The sequence below is a fragment of the Sinohyriopsis cumingii genome, chromosome 5 (assembly GCF_028554795.1).
Source record: "Sinohyriopsis cumingii isolate HCF-2022 chromosome 5, ASM2855479v2, whole genome shotgun sequence".
NCBI classification, from domain to species: Eukaryota; Metazoa; Mollusca; class Bivalvia; order Unionida; family Unionidae; genus Sinohyriopsis; species Sinohyriopsis cumingii.
Window position 1 is genome coordinate 28,655,045 of NC_142965.1, and position 20,503 is coordinate 28,675,547.

The 20,503-nt window shown below is 37.3% G+C and overlaps 1 protein-coding gene across 3 annotated transcripts in view; it reads left to right on the forward strand.

Annotated features, from left to right (window-relative positions):
- The window catches only part of LOC149798857 (protoporphyrinogen oxidase-like), a 92,679-nt gene that overhangs the window by 38,909 nt on the left and 33,267 nt on the right, over positions 1-20,503 (forward strand). For all 3 annotated transcript variants that reach the window (XM_089957762.1, XM_089957761.1, XM_089957760.1), the window contains exons 6-7: positions 5,661-5,851; positions 10,440-10,500. In XM_089957762.1, the coding sequence (XP_089813888.1) occupies positions 5,661-5,851; positions 10,440-10,500 (252 nt within the window). The remainder of the gene's footprint in view (positions 1-5,660; positions 5,852-10,439; positions 10,501-20,503) is intronic.

Sequence of the window (20,503 nt, forward strand, 5' to 3'; positions counted from 1 at the left end):
ACTGGGTGATAACATATCATTAACAGAGTGGTTTCCCTCTTGATGAGTCTTTCTGATGAGTCGCCTCAACTTTTTATGGCTAGAATCAATTTTCATCAGCAATTTTGTGTTCAAAACTACCCTTTTGGGATGGCCACCCATTAACATGGCTATCATGTTAGTAAACAAAATGACAAATGTACACCTCATGAACGGGGCCCCGAGTGGTCTAAAGCGCTCTCTGTTACGGATCACTGCCATCTCACCTCTGTCTGCGTGGGTTCAAGTCTTGGATTCGGCTAATGTGGGTATGTGAGAAAGCTTGCCAGTAGCTTCTTGCGGGTCGATGGTTCTTTCCGGGGTTTTCCCGGGTTCTTCCTCCACCATTAATACTGACCGCCATGTATAGCCTATCGTGTGCTGAAAAATGGTGTTAAACCCTACAACAACAACAACAACAACAACAACACCTCATGAACAGACACTTACATTACAAAATATTTTATTTATTACCATGTTATAAATTGGTAATGACATTTATTTCAGTAGATAAAAAAGTAAGCTGTTAATCAGATTATCCTTGCTGCAACCTGTTTCCTAGTTGTCAGGTTTTACTCACTTTAATAATTACTGTTAGTCAAGATGATGAAAGCTAAAAGCAGAGAGGTGAAATATTTTTCGGCTCAAGCCAGCGCAATGTTGGGTTACCATAAAGTAAAAATGTCATAAAAGCATTCTAATTTCTCATGCATAGTTTATTTGAAATAATACCAGAGATTAAGCTTTACTTCTGTTGTAAACACATTTTGCATAAAAGTTGCAAATTTGTTTGACAGTGGTATAGTTTCCAGTCAAGAAATAAGTTGTTGCAAAAGTGCAAAATGTTGTCAACAAGTAAGAGATGAATTCTCAGCTGAAAAAGTCAAAGTACATTATTGGAACAAAATGAGTGAGTTCTGTGATCATGGCTGATATGTTTGATGTTGGATAGATTCAAGGAAACATTGTCAGTGATTAATATTCTACATCATTGGGAAAATGGAATGAATGGAGAGGAAAAGTTGTGGCTTGAAGTTTGTATACTAAAATTTGAGACATGGTTTATGAATGGTTTTTAACTGTGATTGATGTTATAATTATTTTAAATGGCCCTATACAAAATAATGTCTTAGTTTATAATTAGAAGGTTTGTTACTAATATTATAATATAAAATATGGTAAACAACAGGTAGACCCAGCATTTGATGGGGGAATTTCCAATATTCTGGACTCAGATTGAGATAAACATGTTTACGAAACCAAAACTAACGATTCAGGTCAAGTAGAATATGAACATGATTTGGGACAAGGTCAAGTCCAAAACACAGTTATCCATAGCATATCATGAATAAAATACCTAACAAACAAGGCAAATTAAATATGCTTAAGAAAACACTTGAATTTTGTGAAAATGAGGAAAAAATAAAATAGCTGAACCATAAGTTTATGCATTTCTTTTACTTTATTGTTCATATTTTGAAACAAATTGACTTTCTTAGCTTTTAGTCGACATCGAGTGAAGATGTCATCTGCTAATCATGTGCAGGTGGTCTCCCTTATACAACTTCCTGTGGAACATGCGCATTCTGGAAGTACAGCTTTTTAGGTCATGAAGGGTGTACCACATGTTCAGTTACTGGCAGACATGTTTTTACAAAGACAACAAATAAAACAAAATGACTCATCAGTCATTACTATAAATGGGGTTCTTGTTGTTTCATGAAATATAGCTTGAAAGGAAGGCATATAGAGATTGTCTTTGAAAAATGACAAAAGCACTAACAAAGCATACTGCTTTTCATGTAAGAAGCACAGTGATATTTTGGCAATGGGACAGTCTGCGTTGACCAGTCAAGCAAGTGGAAATAAACAGTCGGCATTATTAAAATCAAGTCTGCCTGCTGCTTCAATTGCAGGCTTTTATTACACATCCCAAGTCCATTTGCAGAGAAGCTAGCTATTGCCATTGTGTCAAATGAAGCTGAACAGCAGAGTCAATTGACTGTCAAATACTTTGAGGAGAAAAGCAGAAGAGAAACAAATAAATTTGCTTTCTCTTGAAAAAGACATTTCAGCTGAAGGCAGAAAAAGTAATTGACTGCTTCGATGTTTCTCCTGCCCACTCCCTTTTATGCTCTCTGGACTTTGTTTTTATTTCTTTTTTTGAGGGGGGTTGTTTTAGTTATTTCTGTGGTGCCAGTTTTACTTATACTCCATTTCAGTTTGGATTGCAGTGCTTGTACATTTTGTATGACTTGTAGTTCTACTGAATTAATGACAAATACAGCTTGCTTTCAAGTACAGTTATTTGAATCGTATTGTTTTTACTTCAGAGCCTTTGTAGCTTATATCTTGTTTCTATGTTACTCTTTGAGAATCTGGGTTCTTTTCTTGTTCTTGAATTTGTTTCACAAACCTTTATAAACCCTCTAATAGAAACCTTATTACAATTATTAAACAACATGGTTGTGAATTTGAAATGAAAATATAAATTAAAAATTAGTTGTCTTTCTTGCTTTATATATAATTTTTACTCACATCTGTGTTTGGTCATTATGGCGCATATTGTATATTTCATGGACTTGGGTTAGGTTTTACATTGGATGTTGATTTCTTTAGCTTTGTTAATGCTAACATTGTGAAATTGATAATGATATGTGTCTCTATTGAAAGAAGCTGATCATAATGCATCTTTCCTTGCTCTGGTCAAGTTTTTGCAATTAGCTTGTGACTGTAGGAGTTCTTGGTATGCTGTATGCATATTATCATACCTAGAATCATGAAACTTAGTAAGAGGATGCATATTACACCTTTATGACAAGAAGGAAGCCTCTGTAATGTATATGAAATTATGTTTTAAGTTCATTCATTGCATACTGTTTATGTATGAATCATGGAAGTAAATAATTGGATACATCTCTCTTTGTCCTACACCCATGTAGCCAAAATATATTCACCATGACTTACATTTTAAGGTTAGGTATTTGTGTTTAGGTCATGAATACATAGATTTTTTCATGTTTTATACATCCTAACACACACACACACATAGGTGTGTGTGGTATATATTTGTGTTTGTGTGTGTAAGTAAATGGTTTAATGGTATGTCAATGCAATTTTGGCCATATATTGCAGCTTAAAAGTTGTGTTCTGAAAATGTAAGGATAAATCAAAAAATGAGAAAACATTTGTTATAAAGAGCCAGCATTTCTTTGTCAAATTTTTTTTTATCTCTCAGTTTATATTTTGCACAGTATGTAATGTTTTTATAGCTACCAGGGATTGCAAAAAAAACACTTCATAGAGATGAACTATGCATTCATTGATTGCACTCTGGTTTTATTTCTTGCCAGATTTGTTGATAAGTGGCATATAGTGTTACACTTGCCTGTTAGTCCATCATATTGCACCTTTGTTAATTATACATCTATTGGCAGAATGTTTTAGGCTCAGACCCAATCTCTTCATCTGTCAATCTTGCCATAAAACTTCTTTTCAGCGCAATAACTCAAGTTCACCATCATCAATAGGTACCAAACTTTATGCATGGCTTGCATTTGGGTTGCACTGCTCTGGTGGCCTAGTGATTAAAGCATTCACCATAGATGCAGGAGGTCGCCCCAACCGAGACATACCAAAGGATTATAAAAATGGTACTAGCAGCTGCCATGCAAGGTGCTCAGTATTAAGAGGTTAGTGCTAGGACTGGTTGGCCTGGTGTCAGGATAATGTGACTGGGTGGGACATCATGCTACATGTCTGTGGCATGATGCCTAGTGCTAGACATCACTTTAAACTGTCACACTGCAAACATCACAGCAGTATCACTGGAATATTGTTAAAGTTATGTTAAAAATCCACAAATCACACACACATGCATTGGGGATGAAAAAGAACTCCACATCAGTTTGGGTGTCAAAAGTTAAAAGGTCAAGGTAATTGACTGAAAGAAGAAAAATGGTTTCTGTACAATAGCACAAGTTTGACATCATATACTTGGACCAATGGTTTGCACTTGAGATAAGAAAGAAGCATATTGATTATAGGGTTAAAAGTTCAGCAACTAAGTTCAGTGTGAGTTAAGGATGTAAAGTGATTTCTATACAATAACATTAGTGCTATATAATGTACACAGACCAATCTTTGTACATAGATTGCACCTGGGGTAAGGATGAAGCCTAATGATTTTGGGGTCAGAAGGTCAGTGCTTGAGCACACTGGCTCTGAAAGAAGAAAATGGTTTCTGCCAGTAATAGTTCTACATAATAGATCCCACTGTAGTCATGTGGATGTGGAATAAACCTGATGCACCTTCCGGTTAAGTCATAAAAGAGACAGCTGATGGTGATCAGAACTGTGATTTCACAGCGCTTAGCATCCCAAACTTGCAACCAAAAGGTGCACATTTGAATCCTACCATAATATCCATAATGTTAGCTTGTGTTGGCTACTATGGTGTTACCTTGGACAAGGTTCTTTACTCTAATTCATAGAGAACCTAACAATACAAAACCGTACCAGACATAGTTGGCATGGACCAAGCACTTGGAAAGAAGCCCAACAATTATATAGCAAGAAGTCAAAGGTCAAGGTCACTGACTGAAAGAAGAAAAAGGCTTTTGCATAATAATTTTGTTCCAGACCATGTGCTTTGACCAGAGTTTGTGGAGGGCTATCATGTTAGGTATGAAGGTCAGGAGACAAGGTCATTCTAGCTCAAAGATAAATTGATTTTGCAGAGTAAACTTTGTTCTAAATTAGTTTCATGACCACCTAACTTTGTGAATAACTTGTATAAATAAACCTGTAGATTTTGGGGTCTGAAGTTCAGAAGTCAAGTTCTTGGTAACTCTAATAAGAGAATTATGCTTTCTGTACCAAAGGTTCATTGAAACTCATTGATCAATAATTTCCAGAGTCAGTCATGCCCTGCTAGTGCCAGCATAGAGAACTATTAAACACAGGGCATATGTATAATGTTCCGTTCTATGTAATCTTGCTTTTGCATGTGTTTTTTTTTTCTTCCTCAGGCATTCTTAACCCTAAAGTCATGTAACCTAAAATGTGGATGTGTCTTGCCCAGTAGAATATCCTGTTACCAGAATTGTTTCATTGTAACCAAAATTTCATGCTTCAGTGACTTAAGTTAAATTTTTATGTTTAGGTCATTTTTCTCAAGAATTGGTGACCACATGGGCATGCAGCGTTGTATATGGATCTGTCATGTGACTAATATTTTGTGCCCCATTTGTCAAGATTTACATTAAGTTTTTCTACCACAGTTTGGTTCCAAGTGAGACAACATTGCATGTGGAGACATCTTGGCAAATACAACACCTATGTGACCTACATTTTATGCTTAATTGATTTCATTTAAGTGCTGCGTTTAAGTCAGTTTCTCATGTATTACATTGTCATACAGAAATGGTTACAGGCCATTTATATTCTACGAAAATATATTTGGTTCAGCAAAATGTTATATGTGCAGTATTAGCAGAAAGGTAACATGTGTCGGGTTTAGGGTCTTAATTGATACTGTATGAAATTAAAGGTAGGCAGCATGTGAATGTAATGGGTTCTGCTTTTGCAAGCCATTGTAATAGTTGTACTTACTACCTGTAACTTGACTATCATCCTTCTAGATAAAAGTCAGACAACATCCAAGCTGGTAAAGCAGGCTCGTTTGGAGAGGTGGTCTACTTACTCCTTCAGGAGAGGAGTTTCGCAGTTGGTGAATGCACTAGAGGAATCCCTCCGACAAACAAAAGGGACAGAGATCCACACAGAGACACCATGTTCTAGTCTTCGCTTCACATCAGATGGAAAGCTAGTGGTAATGAGATTTCTCCATTATCCTACACCTCTCCCTCAATAATTCACACACAATGGGTTTTTTCTCCATTATCCTACCCTGGTATAATTATCATACACCTCTCCCTCAATAATTCACACACAATGGGTTCCAAAACCATCGACCACACTATAAATGAGGGTGCAAGTTATCGAGGGACCTGTAAAAAAAAATATAAAACCAATAAAGGGATCGACGTAGAGGCAAAAGTGGGGTGGGTTGACTTGGCAGTTATAGTGTTGAATACTCAATTTATAATCGTGCTTAGATTAACTGTGAATAAATATCTCTTCATAATGGTGTACTTTATTTTTTCCTCATAGAGCTACATTAATTTCAGGATAAATTACAGTATATTGAGGAGCTCATCAAAAACATTAGTCCTCATGGTTTTCATTAACACGTGTACCACTTCACACATGGTATACTATGTCACTAATTTTTGTGCTGAATTGGATACATTCTAGTTTTATTGTTTGATCCAAAGTAGACATATTTTTTTTAATATGAAAGATCAACACTCTTTGTGAGAAACAATGTCGATCGAACAATGGATAGATTTGACTGCGGTAGAAGTAAAATGAAAAAAAAAAATTCACAAGGGTTAGTCTTTACCAACATAAATTGAATGGGTCTACAAATTTAAAACAATGTAAATTAGAACACGATAATACTTGCAGTTTGTGACACACTTGACAAATATACTAAGATCATGGGAAGTTCCAGCTTCAAGAGCTCTTCGAGATTACTAACAAGCTAATGTCAAGGAACTAATACACCACTTCTACCTTCTCTCTAGTTGACCTTCTGGACCTGTTTGCAAATTTCTTCCATGATAAAGTACAGACCATTAGAGATAAGCTTGACAACACAATTTCAATTGACTCGTCACCATACAGTTGGGATACAGAATTTCAGCAGCAACTATTAGCAGCATTTGAACCTGTCTCTATGGATTTAGTACCTACAGTCTTGATCAAGAGTGCACAAGTCATGTGAACTTGATCCAATTCCAACATCACTGCTGCTTGAGTGCTTACATCCAGTATTGCCTTCACTAACTAATGTTATTAATACCTCTCTCATCTGGGGAATTCCCATCATTTTTCAAAACTGCCATTGTAAAGCCTCTGCTGAAGAAATCAACACTCGACCATAACGATTTAAAGAACTACAGCCCAATTTCTAATCTCCATTAAGATAAAAAATCTTAGAAAAGGTTGTTCTATTCCAGCTTGTATCTCATCTGAATTCCAACAGTATTTTTAGCAATGTACAATCTGCATATTGCCCTTGCCACAGTACTGAAACTACTCTTCTAAAAGTAGTTAATGACATTCTCTCTGCTTTGGATAGCAGAAAGATTACAGTCCTCACTCTCCTTGATTTGTCTGCAGTATTTAACACAATAGACCATGATATATTACTTCACTGTCTCCAGCATGTATTTGGCATTCATGATACGGCCTTACTGTGGTTCAAGTCCTACCTGGTCAACAGGACACAAATTGTGTCTGCAAATGGAATTCACTCCAGCCCAGTTAATCTAAGTTGTGGTGTTCCACAGGGGTCTGTTCTTGGACCCATTCTCTTCATCCTATACACTCAGCCGCTATCAAATGTCATAGATCATCATCCAGTGTCTCACCAATTGTACACTGATGACACCCAAATATACAAATCTAGCCACCCAACTGAAGTTGATGCTACCATCCAAGGTGTAGAGAGGTGCATTTCTGATGTGAAATCATGGATGATATGTAACAAGCTGCCAATGAATGATGATAAAACTGAGGCCATTCTGATCACAACACAAAGACTTTCTCATTCACATCCTTTACCTCAAACAATAAATGTCAGTATTGCCAACATTAAATTCACACAGTCAGTATGAAACCTAGGTGTCACTCTGCACAGTACTCTCATGTTGCACCAACATGTCATGAACATATGCAAGGCTGCATATCTTGAGCTGAGATGTATCAGCTCCATTTGCAAATAACTTTCAGTTGATGCCACTAAAACACTTGTGTGTTCATTAGTACTTTCAAGACTGGACTCAGTTCTGTCTGGTTCATCTCAATATCTACTCCAGAAACTTCAAAAAGTTCAAAAACATAGCTGCTCGGATCATACTTAGAGTACCACGATCAAAGCACACCATACACTGGCTATCCATTTGATCCAGAATCAAACACAAAATTTGTTCTCGTTCTCTGTGCTACGTCTCACTGACAGACTTCAGTCCGACATACCTATCTGACCTCACCCATGTGTACACATCAGCAAGATACTTACGCTCCTCTTCTGACAATTGTATACTCATTATTCTCACTACGAAAACAAAGTCATATGGACAACGTTCTTTTGCATACCAGGGCCCAGCTATGTGGAATGAGTTGCCCACTGAATTTAGACACAAAGACACAATGATCCCATTCAGGAGTGCTCTTAAAACTCACTTATTTCGACTGCAAGAACAAACTTAAAGACCTAATAATGTTCCCTACCTTAAATATTTTCAGCATGTTTTTATGTTTTCTAATTTCATGGTGTTTGTTTTTTGTAATGATATCATTTTATATGTTTTTTATGTTATAGGTGTTGTCTAATGTTGTAAAGCACGTAGAGCTTCTAAAGATTAGGCTCTATACAAAGTCCTCATTATTATTATTATTATTATTATTATTATTATTATCACTTCACATTTTGAAAAAAATCAGCTAATTTTTGTTGTTACTCCTTGATTTCTATGTCACTAAGCAAAATCCCTCAGATTTCTCAACTGCATGATCTTTATGTAGTCAACATTTTGGGTCTCCAGCCACCGTATGGCAATATTAACAGATTTAATTGCTTCCTGTGCAGAGGAGGGAAGTGGTGCAACTTTTGCATCTGCATCTCTCTCAACAATTGTGGTACTCCAGTTGGAATCGTCTTCTGTTGCAAATTTGTTCATTATATAATTAATAATTTGTTCATCTGATACGTATTTGGGACAGTCATTGTCAACACAAATCCATATCAAGAGGAACACCAATCTCAGGACCATGGGTCTGTACAAATTTCTCCTCTGCATTAATGACATCAGTTTTACTGAAACCTTCAAAGTCACTATCATCATCACTGTCTCTGACACTGTCTTATTTTATGTCAAATGCAGCCCCAAGACCCTTAAACCAGCAACCCTCTATGATCTTAGGAGTGATCGCTTTCCAAGCCTGTCCACCCATGAATGCAGCCTCTTTTATTTTCACTCTCTTTAGAAAGGTCATAACACCTTCTCCACTGTCCAGCGTTGACTGAATTAACAGCTGATGGTAACTGTTTAAAAGTGATGATAATTCCTTGATCCAGTTACTGGATTATAGATGTTGTATTTTTGGGGAGGTATTCCACCTGGATATTTCCATGGCTTGTTACGAGTGAATCAGCAAGGGGGTGGGTTGGGCATTTATCCAATAAAAGTAGAGCTTTCTTCTCTAAGCCCCTGGATTGCTGGTGGTTTCTGACGGCTGGGACATACATCTTGAAAAACCACTCCATAAATATGATTACAGTCATCCACGTGTTTCCACTGTTTTTGTATACAGATGGAAGGCTGTCCATGTTTGTATGATGAGGGCTTTTGCTCGGTGGCAGAGGAGACTGGTAATGATGTATGTTTTTAAATTTTCTTGCAAGAAACAGATAGGGCTGTTTGTAACCCCAGTTTTCTTTAAATGACCATCCTATTTTTCCTGGTTTGGAGCACTTGTGCCCCACTGTTACCATTTCTGGAATGAATTCATGGTAATCTTGAAGATGTTTGATTCCAATTAAAATTTAAGGTGGCTAGTCCCTAACAATTTGGTTGGCAGATCATCTCAAAAAGTAAAAGCAAATCAAAAAATAATTATTAAAAGCATAACCATATCTTTTTTACAATACATATACATAGATGTGCCTGACAGAAATGATGAGTCATTGCCTGTTTCAACCTCAGGCCAGCTATTGAAAGTCACTATACCACCTTTACATATTTTCAAGCCAAATATTGACTAACAAAGGGCCTTGACGTTCATTTTCTTCTGATGAGAAATTAATAAAGCCATAACCACGTTGGCCTCATTCAACTGACAGTAATTATATATGTTCAGCCAATTCTGTTTTTGTATGTATTTGTAATAAAGCGTTGATGTCATTTTATTGTTGCCATATTATGACTCATCAGAGAGTGACCTTTGATATTCATTTCACTTGAAATCATTTTACCTAAAAATGTGATCATTGCATTGTAAACTCAGAATTGTCCTGAGATGTTTTAATATATTCTCATCTTGATGTTCAGTTGTATTTTCTTTGTCAGTACTATGCCACAAAAATGTTTCATTTGATTTTGAAGAAATTTGATCTGCATAAAATTTTTCTTAGCCCATCACAAACAAATAGTTTGTGGTTAGTTCTGGAATGAGGGGTAGTCATCAGGCTTGGATTTTCACACCCAGAAGACAAGTTTTGTCAAAAATAATTTACAAATTATATTTGACAATTTTTTTATTTAAAAAAAACTAACCTTTTTTATTTGCAGGTTTCAGTGAATGGTGAAGAGGTGAAGGCTGATCATGTCTTTTCGTCAATATATGCAAAAAGTAATGCATAAACTTTTGATACTTGCTAAGTTTATATTTGTTCACAGTGTAACTGATAATGGTAGTCACTTGGAATAGCACACTCTTAAAGCCCTGGTTTATGTACTGGACCCATCATTTCACAGCATTGCCAGGACAGTCAACAGAATCCAATGTTAAACACTTCCATAAATCTATTAGTCCAGTTCTCAGCCTGCAGTTTTATTTCTGTAAGTTTACGTCATTGAGAATAGTTACATTGTAACCATATTTGGTATGCAGTTTGATAATGAAAAGACCTGGAAAGAGTTTGATTTTCAGTTTTCTTTGTCATCATATTTTAGGAGTTGAGGCCCTTGATTGCCTTCCAGCTTTGTATTGATGAGACCTTAAATGCATTGGATTTCTGTGGTTCTGTGATATCATTTACAGGTGTTGTGGTGGCCATATTGCCTGACTGCTTAACTGTTCTACAACATAACTGTGCCAGGCCTTCTTGGATTTCATTCAAATTTTGCAAATTTAAAAGCCATATATTTATGTGGCTTTGAATGAGTGTGATTTTCGGCATTCCATAACATAATTTCCTAGAGTTATTGTTCCTGATTGCCCATTTTCCTGATTTTGATTTCTACAGTATAATTGTTGGATTTCAGCCAAATTGACATGAAGCTTGATATTGTTGAGACTGATTCACTGTCATTTACAGTATTCCACTGAATCATTAGAGTAGTTATCTCTTTCCTTGACTGCCTTTCCTACTTATTTCTGTTTTTGCATCATAACTGTAAATTTAGCATGCATTTTTATATTGATGGCACTTTGAAAGAGGTTTTTTCGAGCATTTCAGGTCATAATTTAAAGGGGTTAAGATCCCTGACTACTCAGTTTCCTTACTTTGCTTCCCATAACTACTTTTCCAAGGACTTTTTAATTTTAATAAAATTGTCCAGCAATTTTATGTTGGTGAAACCTTGAATGAATTTTCCACAGAATAATGTAAAGGAGTTACAACACCTGTCTGCATGTCTCACTAAACATCGGCTTTCACAGTATACTTTTACCAAGGATCATTTCATTTCAACCAAATTTGCCACATTGCTATATATTAAGACTTAAGATTAGTTTTTTTTCTGGCTTCTAAATCATCTTGTAACACTGCTGTATATTAAGACCTCAGATTAGTTTTAAATCCCAATCTTGTAACACTGCTATACATTAGGACCTCAGATTAGTTTTATTTCCAGCTTTCTGAATCATCTTGTAACACTGCTATATATTAAGACCTCAGATTAGTTTTATTTCTGGCTTTCTAAATCATCTTGTAAATTCTGCTATACATTAAGACCTCAGATTAGTTTTAAATCCCAGTCTTGTAACACTGCTATACATTAGGACCTCAGATTAGTTTTATTTCCAGCTTTCTGAATCATCTTGTAACACTGCTATATATTAAGACCTCATATTAGTTTTATTTCTGGCTTTCTAAGTCATCATGTAACACTGCTGTATTTTAAAACCTCAGACTAGTTTGATTTCTATCTTTCTAAATCTTGTAACACTGCTATATATTAAGACATCAGACTAGATGGAATTTTATGTTGAAGAGATCTCAGATGAGTTTATTATTTAGATGTCTACTTCTCTTGAGATTAATTGTAAGGATACATTAATTAGTGGAGTGACTGTTTTCATGCTTTGGATTTTTACAATTTAACAAAAACTGGTGCATTGTTGAATTTCAAGCAGATTTCATATGCAGCTTTATGTTGTTGAATTCTGTCTTGTTTTGATCATTGGCATTTTAGAGTTAGTTTTAGTTATTGTTGAATCCACAAAGTTTTTTGTTAAGGCCTGACTAGCAGATTGTTGTGAGAGCCTCTTTGCTACATCAGTTGCTGATAGTCTTTATTTCCTGTTTACACAGTACACCTTATTTAATTTTCCTACATTTATTGAACTTCAGTATGTTCGGTTCCGCGATGACAGTACGTTAGGAATATTAGCCTGCTACCTCACGAATCCAACGCTACTAAATGACGGAAATTCATCTCTCCCTGTCTATATCAATTGACAAAGGATAATAACTGGTGTCTATTACCTCCCTTGATACCACCAGGTGTCACCAGTTTTTAGTTTTGCTGCTTTACAGACTACACATTGTACAATTTATCTTATGACAATCCAGCCAATTTTGTGTTCCCTTGGTCCCATCCAATGTTCATTATGGATTTCTTGTGCACATTTATTGATTTACTGCTTTATTTTACAATTTCTGACAAATTTTGAGTGATTTGTCACTTGAGAGGACTTAATCTTGTAAAAAAACCATCTAACCACACTATTGTTGACTTTATAAGAAGGTCATTATGAGTTGGCATACCTTCTGACTTTATTTGCTGACTGTTACTGAGCTCATATTAGTAAAATTCTGGTGTGCTGCTTGATAATTATGCTTAGTTTATTCATATTTCACACTTTTCTGATAGAATTGTGATTAATTAATAATCAAAATTTGTGCTTAAGTATATAATAGTACCGTAGAATTTTCATACAACACTTTCACTGCTCTGTTACAATAGTGTTTTAACAGCCTAGTAATTTCAACACATTGCTAGTTTCTGCTTGTGTCATTTCAGCAGAATATCAATGTAAAACGATTTTTATGCAACTTCAGAGCATGGAAGTCTACCATAACTCTTATTTTGTTTATACTATACACCATTTCTGTTTTGCAATGTCTACAATACATAGTCAGTGGAAGTTTAGGTTTCCATTTTAATTAATTATATACTAATTTACAAATTACTCTAGTAGCTAGTTAGTCACACACTAATTTACTAATCTATGCTTTGTTTTCTCTTCTTGTATTGTTTCAAGACAAATGTTTACTAAATGCATGAAATGCACATTCAGAGCAATAGTCCATATGGCATTGAAGGGAAGCAAAGACAGAATAAATCAAGGAAGACAACCTACCATTTGTTGTTGGCATACTGACTTGTTGGTGAGTATTCCCCAATTTTAGGCAGCCCGAGAGGAGTAAGTAATCCACATGTATGAGCATGGCCTTCGGGCCTGTAAGTTAAGGCATGTGAGGTTCATGCCGGATCTGTTGGGATCCTGCTCTTAATACTGCCATACCATTACAGGCCATCTGACAGTCACCAGCTGTCTCGACATTGTAAATCATCCAGGTGACACCAGCAGTGTGGCTGAGACCAGCAGTCCAGCCAATGACTGTCCAGCCATCCCAGCATGGGGACATTTTTGTTGAAATCATCCAGCTAAATAGTTCATACTTGGATCTTAGTGATAGATGTGTCTGTCTAACCATGCCATCGACATCTTATCATTACTATACTGGAGATTTCATTGAGAAGTCTGTCCATTTAACCAGGCATTTGTTGCAGACAGTACCGCTGCTGGACCGTCTGTATACTGCCAACATCTGGGCCAACCACACACTGTTCATACCTGATCCTTTGGATCTAATGCATACTAAAACCACACCGTTGCCAGCCGTCCAGCCAGCCATTTAAGTCAAATTGGTCCAGCCAACTGTGATTTACAGGGATCTTACTGACAGATCCGTCCATCCAACTGTACTGTCAGCGACATGCCCGTTATATAACAGAGATTTCAGTGAGAAATCTTTCTGTCCAGCCAGGCCTTTGGAGCACCCAAAACTGGTGATAGCTGAACTGTCTTTTATACTGCCAGCTTCCAGACCGATGATTCGCCTGACAAACCAGTTGTCATTGCGGGCAGTGCTGGACTTCTGTATGTTCACCGATTGTCCACAAGGGAGAACTAGTCACATTTTACTAGGGATGGAACTGAGTGTTAATACCACCTGGTATGTCTTCTCTAATGTTACAAGTAGACCCAGTTAGACCTTAATGCACAGTGCATGCAACAGAATTCCTTTAAATCCACTATGGAACAGACTGATATTAGCTTTCAAGCCACTGTTGAGGACAGATTCTTTTATTTAGGTGTTGGCTACTTCAAAATGCCCCCACCCTGACCTCTGCTTTCAAGAATCGATATATCATAGAGGACAAAGATATTGACTTATGATGCCAGACTCTTTCAGAACTGACCTCCTGGCACTTGACTCAATGTAGTAGTGGTTCGTATGAATGTTTGTCTGTTTTTAGGGCAGACAAATCTTCTCCATGCCTGTCAGAGCTTGTTTGGGATGTCCTTGCAGACACCCAGCATTGGCCATGCTTGGGAGGCAATGACCAAGATAGATAGGGTCATTGACCAGGGTTGCTTAATATACCATGGCCAATTTTTTGATGGGTTCAGCCAGTCTGTTCTTGATATGAGTTGCATGTGTGTGATGCATGTCACTCCTACCTTATCGTACCCTCCCTTTCCAGATGACCATTTTTAGGTCACCTTTGCTTTTGGAGGAAGAATAGAGGAAATTCAGATGCAGGCAGCACAGGAACTGCCCCTCCACCACACGGGCATTTGGAACCACTCAGTCTCCATCAGTGTGATGGGATGTTCAGGAGCCTTAAGACAGAGTATCTCAGTCACATGTGCACCAACATTGAGCCCTAAGATGCAGTCATACAGTGGCGGTATGAAACTGATTTGTGAGCTTACTGGACCTCCCTATTCCCTCAGATGAGGGGGGGGCTGATCCAGGTCATTCAGAGGGGCTTCAGGTTTTGTTCATCATCAATCCCCTCTTCACGAATACACTGTCAGATTGGGAGATGGATGCTTTTCTATAACAGGAGATACGGTCGCTTATCAAAAAGTTTGGGGGAGGCTCAGGAGCTTGTACAAAGGCTACAATCCGAAGTGTTTTACTCAAGGCTGTTTCTTTTTCAAAAAGCAGACAGCAAGTTAAGGCCCACCATCAGCTGGAGTCACCTTGTCCAATTCAAGATGGAGACAGCAAGGTAATCCGCCTCTTTCAGCTATCAGTTTCGATCTGACAGATGGACACTTTCGCATCTGTATTTATGCTGTCTCTAGCAAGTTTCTCCATTTCGCTTATCACTTTACCATTTATCCACTGACCATTCTTTCCTTTGGCCTTAACATCAGCTTTCACTCAGACTATGGATTTTGTCGTTTCACTGTTCCAGCCAACGTCATCTTCATCAGTGGCAGTGTACCTGTGCAACATCCTACAGAAACACATGGTAAGTTCTGTCCCACTCAGATGTGGGAATAAACTTCCTTCTCTTGTAGATCATCTAGGCCTTTTAATGAACTGTGTAAGTCAGACCACCATCCATCCCAGAATCTGGTTATGTAGTTCTTAACCAAATGGAATCTTGTGACTGGAATCTTGTGACCCCCTTGTGACTGGAATCTTGTGACCCCCTTGTGTTTGCATTACCAGAATCATTGAACTCATTGAGTCTCCTCCCAACAGGACATGGATTTCATTAGGAAAGTTCTTGCAACTGCCCAGTTTATTATATGGCAGCAGACTTGATCCCACTTAGCCGTCTCTCTTTATGCGGACCTTGCCAGCACAATGGTGCTCCATTTTATGTCCCCTTGATCAAACAATCATGATCATGCCTGAAATTTGATAATTCCCGCATCAGTGGGGCAATCCAGGTTGGCTGATGATCGGAGGAAGTGACATGAAAATTTCCTCTACACATCAACATACTAGAAATTAAGGCAGTCATCAAAACCTTTCATTTCTGGAAAAATCGCCTCTTAGGCGATAATGGTCCTCAATCGGTCCAACAACTCTGGGTGGTGACCTATTTCCTCAAACAGGGAGGCACCAAATCACTTGACCTGTGTGTTCTGATTTGGCATTTTCTACATGGGTACAACAATCTCCATATCAACATACAACTCAGACACATTCCCTGCAGCATTAGTGTCATGGCCAAGAATCATTCCAGAGGTAGTCATGTCCTACACACAAAATGGTCTCTCCATCAATTGGTTTTCACTCAGATTTGTGCACTTCAGGGGCATCCATTGATTGACCTCTAGTTGACAAGGTGGAATGACAAGTTACCCACCTTTATCTCTCCAGTTCCAGACCCAAAAGCTTGCACTCTGGATGCACTGTCACTCATTTGGGAGGTGTTGTGGGCCTTTGGCCTCCCCTCCCATGGTGCTATTACTGAAAATGACCCAGAAGTTATGGGATCCGAATGGCAACATGATTCTGATAGCCCCTCTCCAATGGGAAATGCCCTGGGTAACCGATGTACTCTTTCTAGCGATATACCCAAGAAGATTTCAAGCAACCCAAATCTTCTTCAGCATCCACTGTCATGGGTGGTCCTTCCCTGCCTTGACCATCCTCTTTTTCCACATGCCCAACTCTTACCAGGACAGGCTTGTGGATCAAACAATTCAGTTGTGTGGAGAATCCTGAGAGTACGAAGACCCTCCACTGTGAAGGCTCATATGGGAAAGTGCACGTTTTCAAGGACTGGTGCTGTACCAACCACATTGTACCTCTGCTTGCCTTAAGCCCTCAACTGGCAAACTTTTCTCTGGTTCTTTGAGGAGAAACATTTGGTCCCAATCACTACCAAGGCTATTGCCTCATGATATTGGACACATTCCAGCATCATGGCAAACATGATCTTGTAGGGATAGAGACCTATTAGATCTTATAGACAATATTGGTCTCAATCATATCCCTCATTTTGTCTCCAAATGGAACCAATCCTGGGTTTTAACATTGCTCGATTTGAATCCATTCAAACCTCTAGTCTACACTTCATTAAAGTCACTATCATACAGGTCATATTTCCCGAGTTTTTGCTCCTATATGCAGGGTAAGAGAGCTTCATGCCCTTTTATCTCCATCTGAATTCTCTCATGATTGGAGTTTCTGTGGTTCACGTGACACCATTAGGCTCCAAATAGGTTACCATCAGTGGTCAAACAGTTACTTGCATGGCAAAGCTCTCTTCCATAGCCAGGTCAAGAACAGCAGCCATAGAAGAACCTGTTCACACTCTCGGGCACTAACTTGAAGCCACAGACAAGTCATGGCACATACAAATGCTTCTTCCTTCTGGTGTGAGCCAGAACACAGCATATCACCCTTCGGGGCTGAAGTGGGTCGTGCTCTTGGTGTACTCAGATTAGAGTTGCCTCATGTAATTTACTTCTCTGAAGTTTCTAGCAATCTCTGTGAGCCAGAACACAGCATATTATGCTTCAAGCCCTTCAGTGGCAGAAATGGGTCATACGCATGGTGTACTCAGATGTCTCACCAGATCAGAATTGCCTCACGTAGATTACTACTCAGACATTTTGAGCAATCTTTGCAAGCCTCACGATTGAACACAATGTTCTACCCCAAGATATAACAGAAGTTGTTGGCTTGCAGGCAGAGTCAACCTTCTCGAGCCTCCATTTCAGAGATTTGTTGTTGCAGAGGAAACCTAGAATCTGGTTGGTCCAGTGGTAGCAGCATAGATGGCCACCAGACCCAACTGTTGCAGTTAACACAGCCAGTTAGCTTTTTGCTGGATGTGCTGATGAAATTTTTGTAGGTAAGAAGATTTCAGTAATCATCTTCTTAACCGTATGTTAGGGTCACAAGCCAAGTGACCCAAGGCTGTGTTGTAGTTAGGGTTATTGTTTGAATGATTGGGTAAGTATTCTTGGAGAAACATAATATACTTAAAAATTTGCTTTTGTAACATTGGAAACTTAAAACTTTTTACACCAATAATTATAAATTGTTTTAAATTCAGTAAGAGAAATATAGAAAATGAAATGTAGGAGTAGATCTTAAAATTGCATGTTAGATATTCAGTTTTAACCACAGAATGCGTGAAACCATGTAAAAAATTTAAAGAACTTTCTTTCCTTCCCTCTCAATTCCATTTTAAAATATTTTTTACATATATAAATAATAATGATTAGTAATGCTTCGTTTGTTTAACTAGGTTGTTAATTTAGAAATATCTGCAAATTACTAAGGGACAAAATACTTAATTGGGATATTATTTTTCTTGCAGAATAGATTGTAAATCATTTCATATAATGAAGTGTGTGTATCTTTTATGTCTAAACAGATTAATAGAATATATATTAAATCAAGACCAAGGGTGTGTTTGCTCAATAACTTATGAGATCTGTCTATGTTATTGAGGTGATCTCTCCTAGAATCACTGTATCATCAAGATCAAGGACATGTTTGCCCAATAACATATGAAATCTGTTTAGGTTAATGAGGTGATCTCAAAGAATTACTGTATCATCAAGATCAAGGACATGTTTGCCCAGTAACTTATGAGATCTGTCTATGTTAATGAGGTGATCTCATACAATTACTGTATCATCAAGATTAAGGACATGTTTGCCCACTAACATATGAGATCCATCTATGTTATTGAGGTGATCTCTTGTAGTATTACTGTATCATCAAGATCAAGGATGTGTTTGCCCAGTAACTTATGAGATCTGTCTATGTTATTGAGGTGATCTCTCATGGTATTACTTTTTCATCAAGATCAAGGATGTGTTTGCCCAATAACTTATGAGATCTGTCTATGTTAATGAGGTGATCTCATACAATTACTGTATCATCAAGGTTAAGGACATGTTTGCCCAATAACATATGAGATCTATGTTATTGAGGTGATCTCTCATAGTATTACTGTATCATCAAGATCGAGGATGTGTTTGCCCAATAACTTATGAGATCTGTCTATGTTAATGAGGAGATCTCATACAATTACTGTATCAAGATTAATGACATGTTTGCCCACTAACATATGAGATCTATCTATGTTATTGAGGTGATTTCTCATAGTATTACTGTATCATCAAGATCAAAGATGTGTTTGACTAATAACTTATGAGATCTGTCTATGTTAATGAGGTGATCTCATAGAATTACTGTATCATCAAGATTAAGGACATATTTGCCCACTAACATATGAGATCTATCTATGTTATTGAGGTGATCTTTCATAGTATTATTGTATCATCAAGATCAAGGATGTGTTTGCCCAGTAACTTATGAGATCTGTCTATGTTATTGAGGTGATCTCTCGTAGTATTATTGTATCATCAAGATCAAGGATGTGTTTGCCCAATAACTTATGAGATCTGTCTATGTTAATGAGGTGATCTCATACAATTACTGTATCATCAAGGTTAAGGACATGTTTGCCCAATAACATATGAGATCTATGTTATTGAGGTGATCTCTCATAGTATTACTGTATCATCAAGATCAAGGATGTGTTTGCCCAATAACTTATGAGATCTGTCTATGTTAATGAGGTGATCTCATACAATTACTGTATCATCAAGATTAAGGACATGTTTACCCAATAACATATGAGATCTATCTATGTTATTGAGGTGATCTCTCATAGTATTACTGTATCATCAAGATCAAAGATGTGTTTGACTAATAACTTATGAGATCTGTCTATGTTAATGAGGTGATCTCATAGAATTACTGTATCATCAAGATTAAGGACATGTTTGCCCACTAACATATGAGATCTATCTATGTTATTGAGGTGATCTCTCATAGTATTACTGTATCATCAAGATCAAGGATGTGTTTGCCCAGTAACTTATGAGATCTGTCTATGTTATTGAGGTGATCTCTCGTAGTATTACTGTATCATCAAGATCAAGGATGTGTTTACCCAATAACTTACGAGATCTGTCTGTTAATGAGGTGATCTCTCGTAGTATTACTGTATCATCAAGATCAAGGATGTGTTTACCCAATAACTTATGAAATCTGTCTATGTTAATGAGGTGATCTCATACAATTACTGTATCATCAAGGTTAAGGACATGTTTGCCCAATAACATATGAGATCTATGTTATTGAGGTGATCTCTCGTAGTATTACTGTATCATCAAGATCAAGGATGTGTTTGCCCAATAACTTATGAGATCTGTCTATGTTAATGAGGTGATCTCATACAATTACTGTATCATCAAGATTAAGGACATGTTTGCCCAATAACATATGAGATCTATCTATGTTACTGAGGTGATCTCTCATAGTATTACTGTATCATCA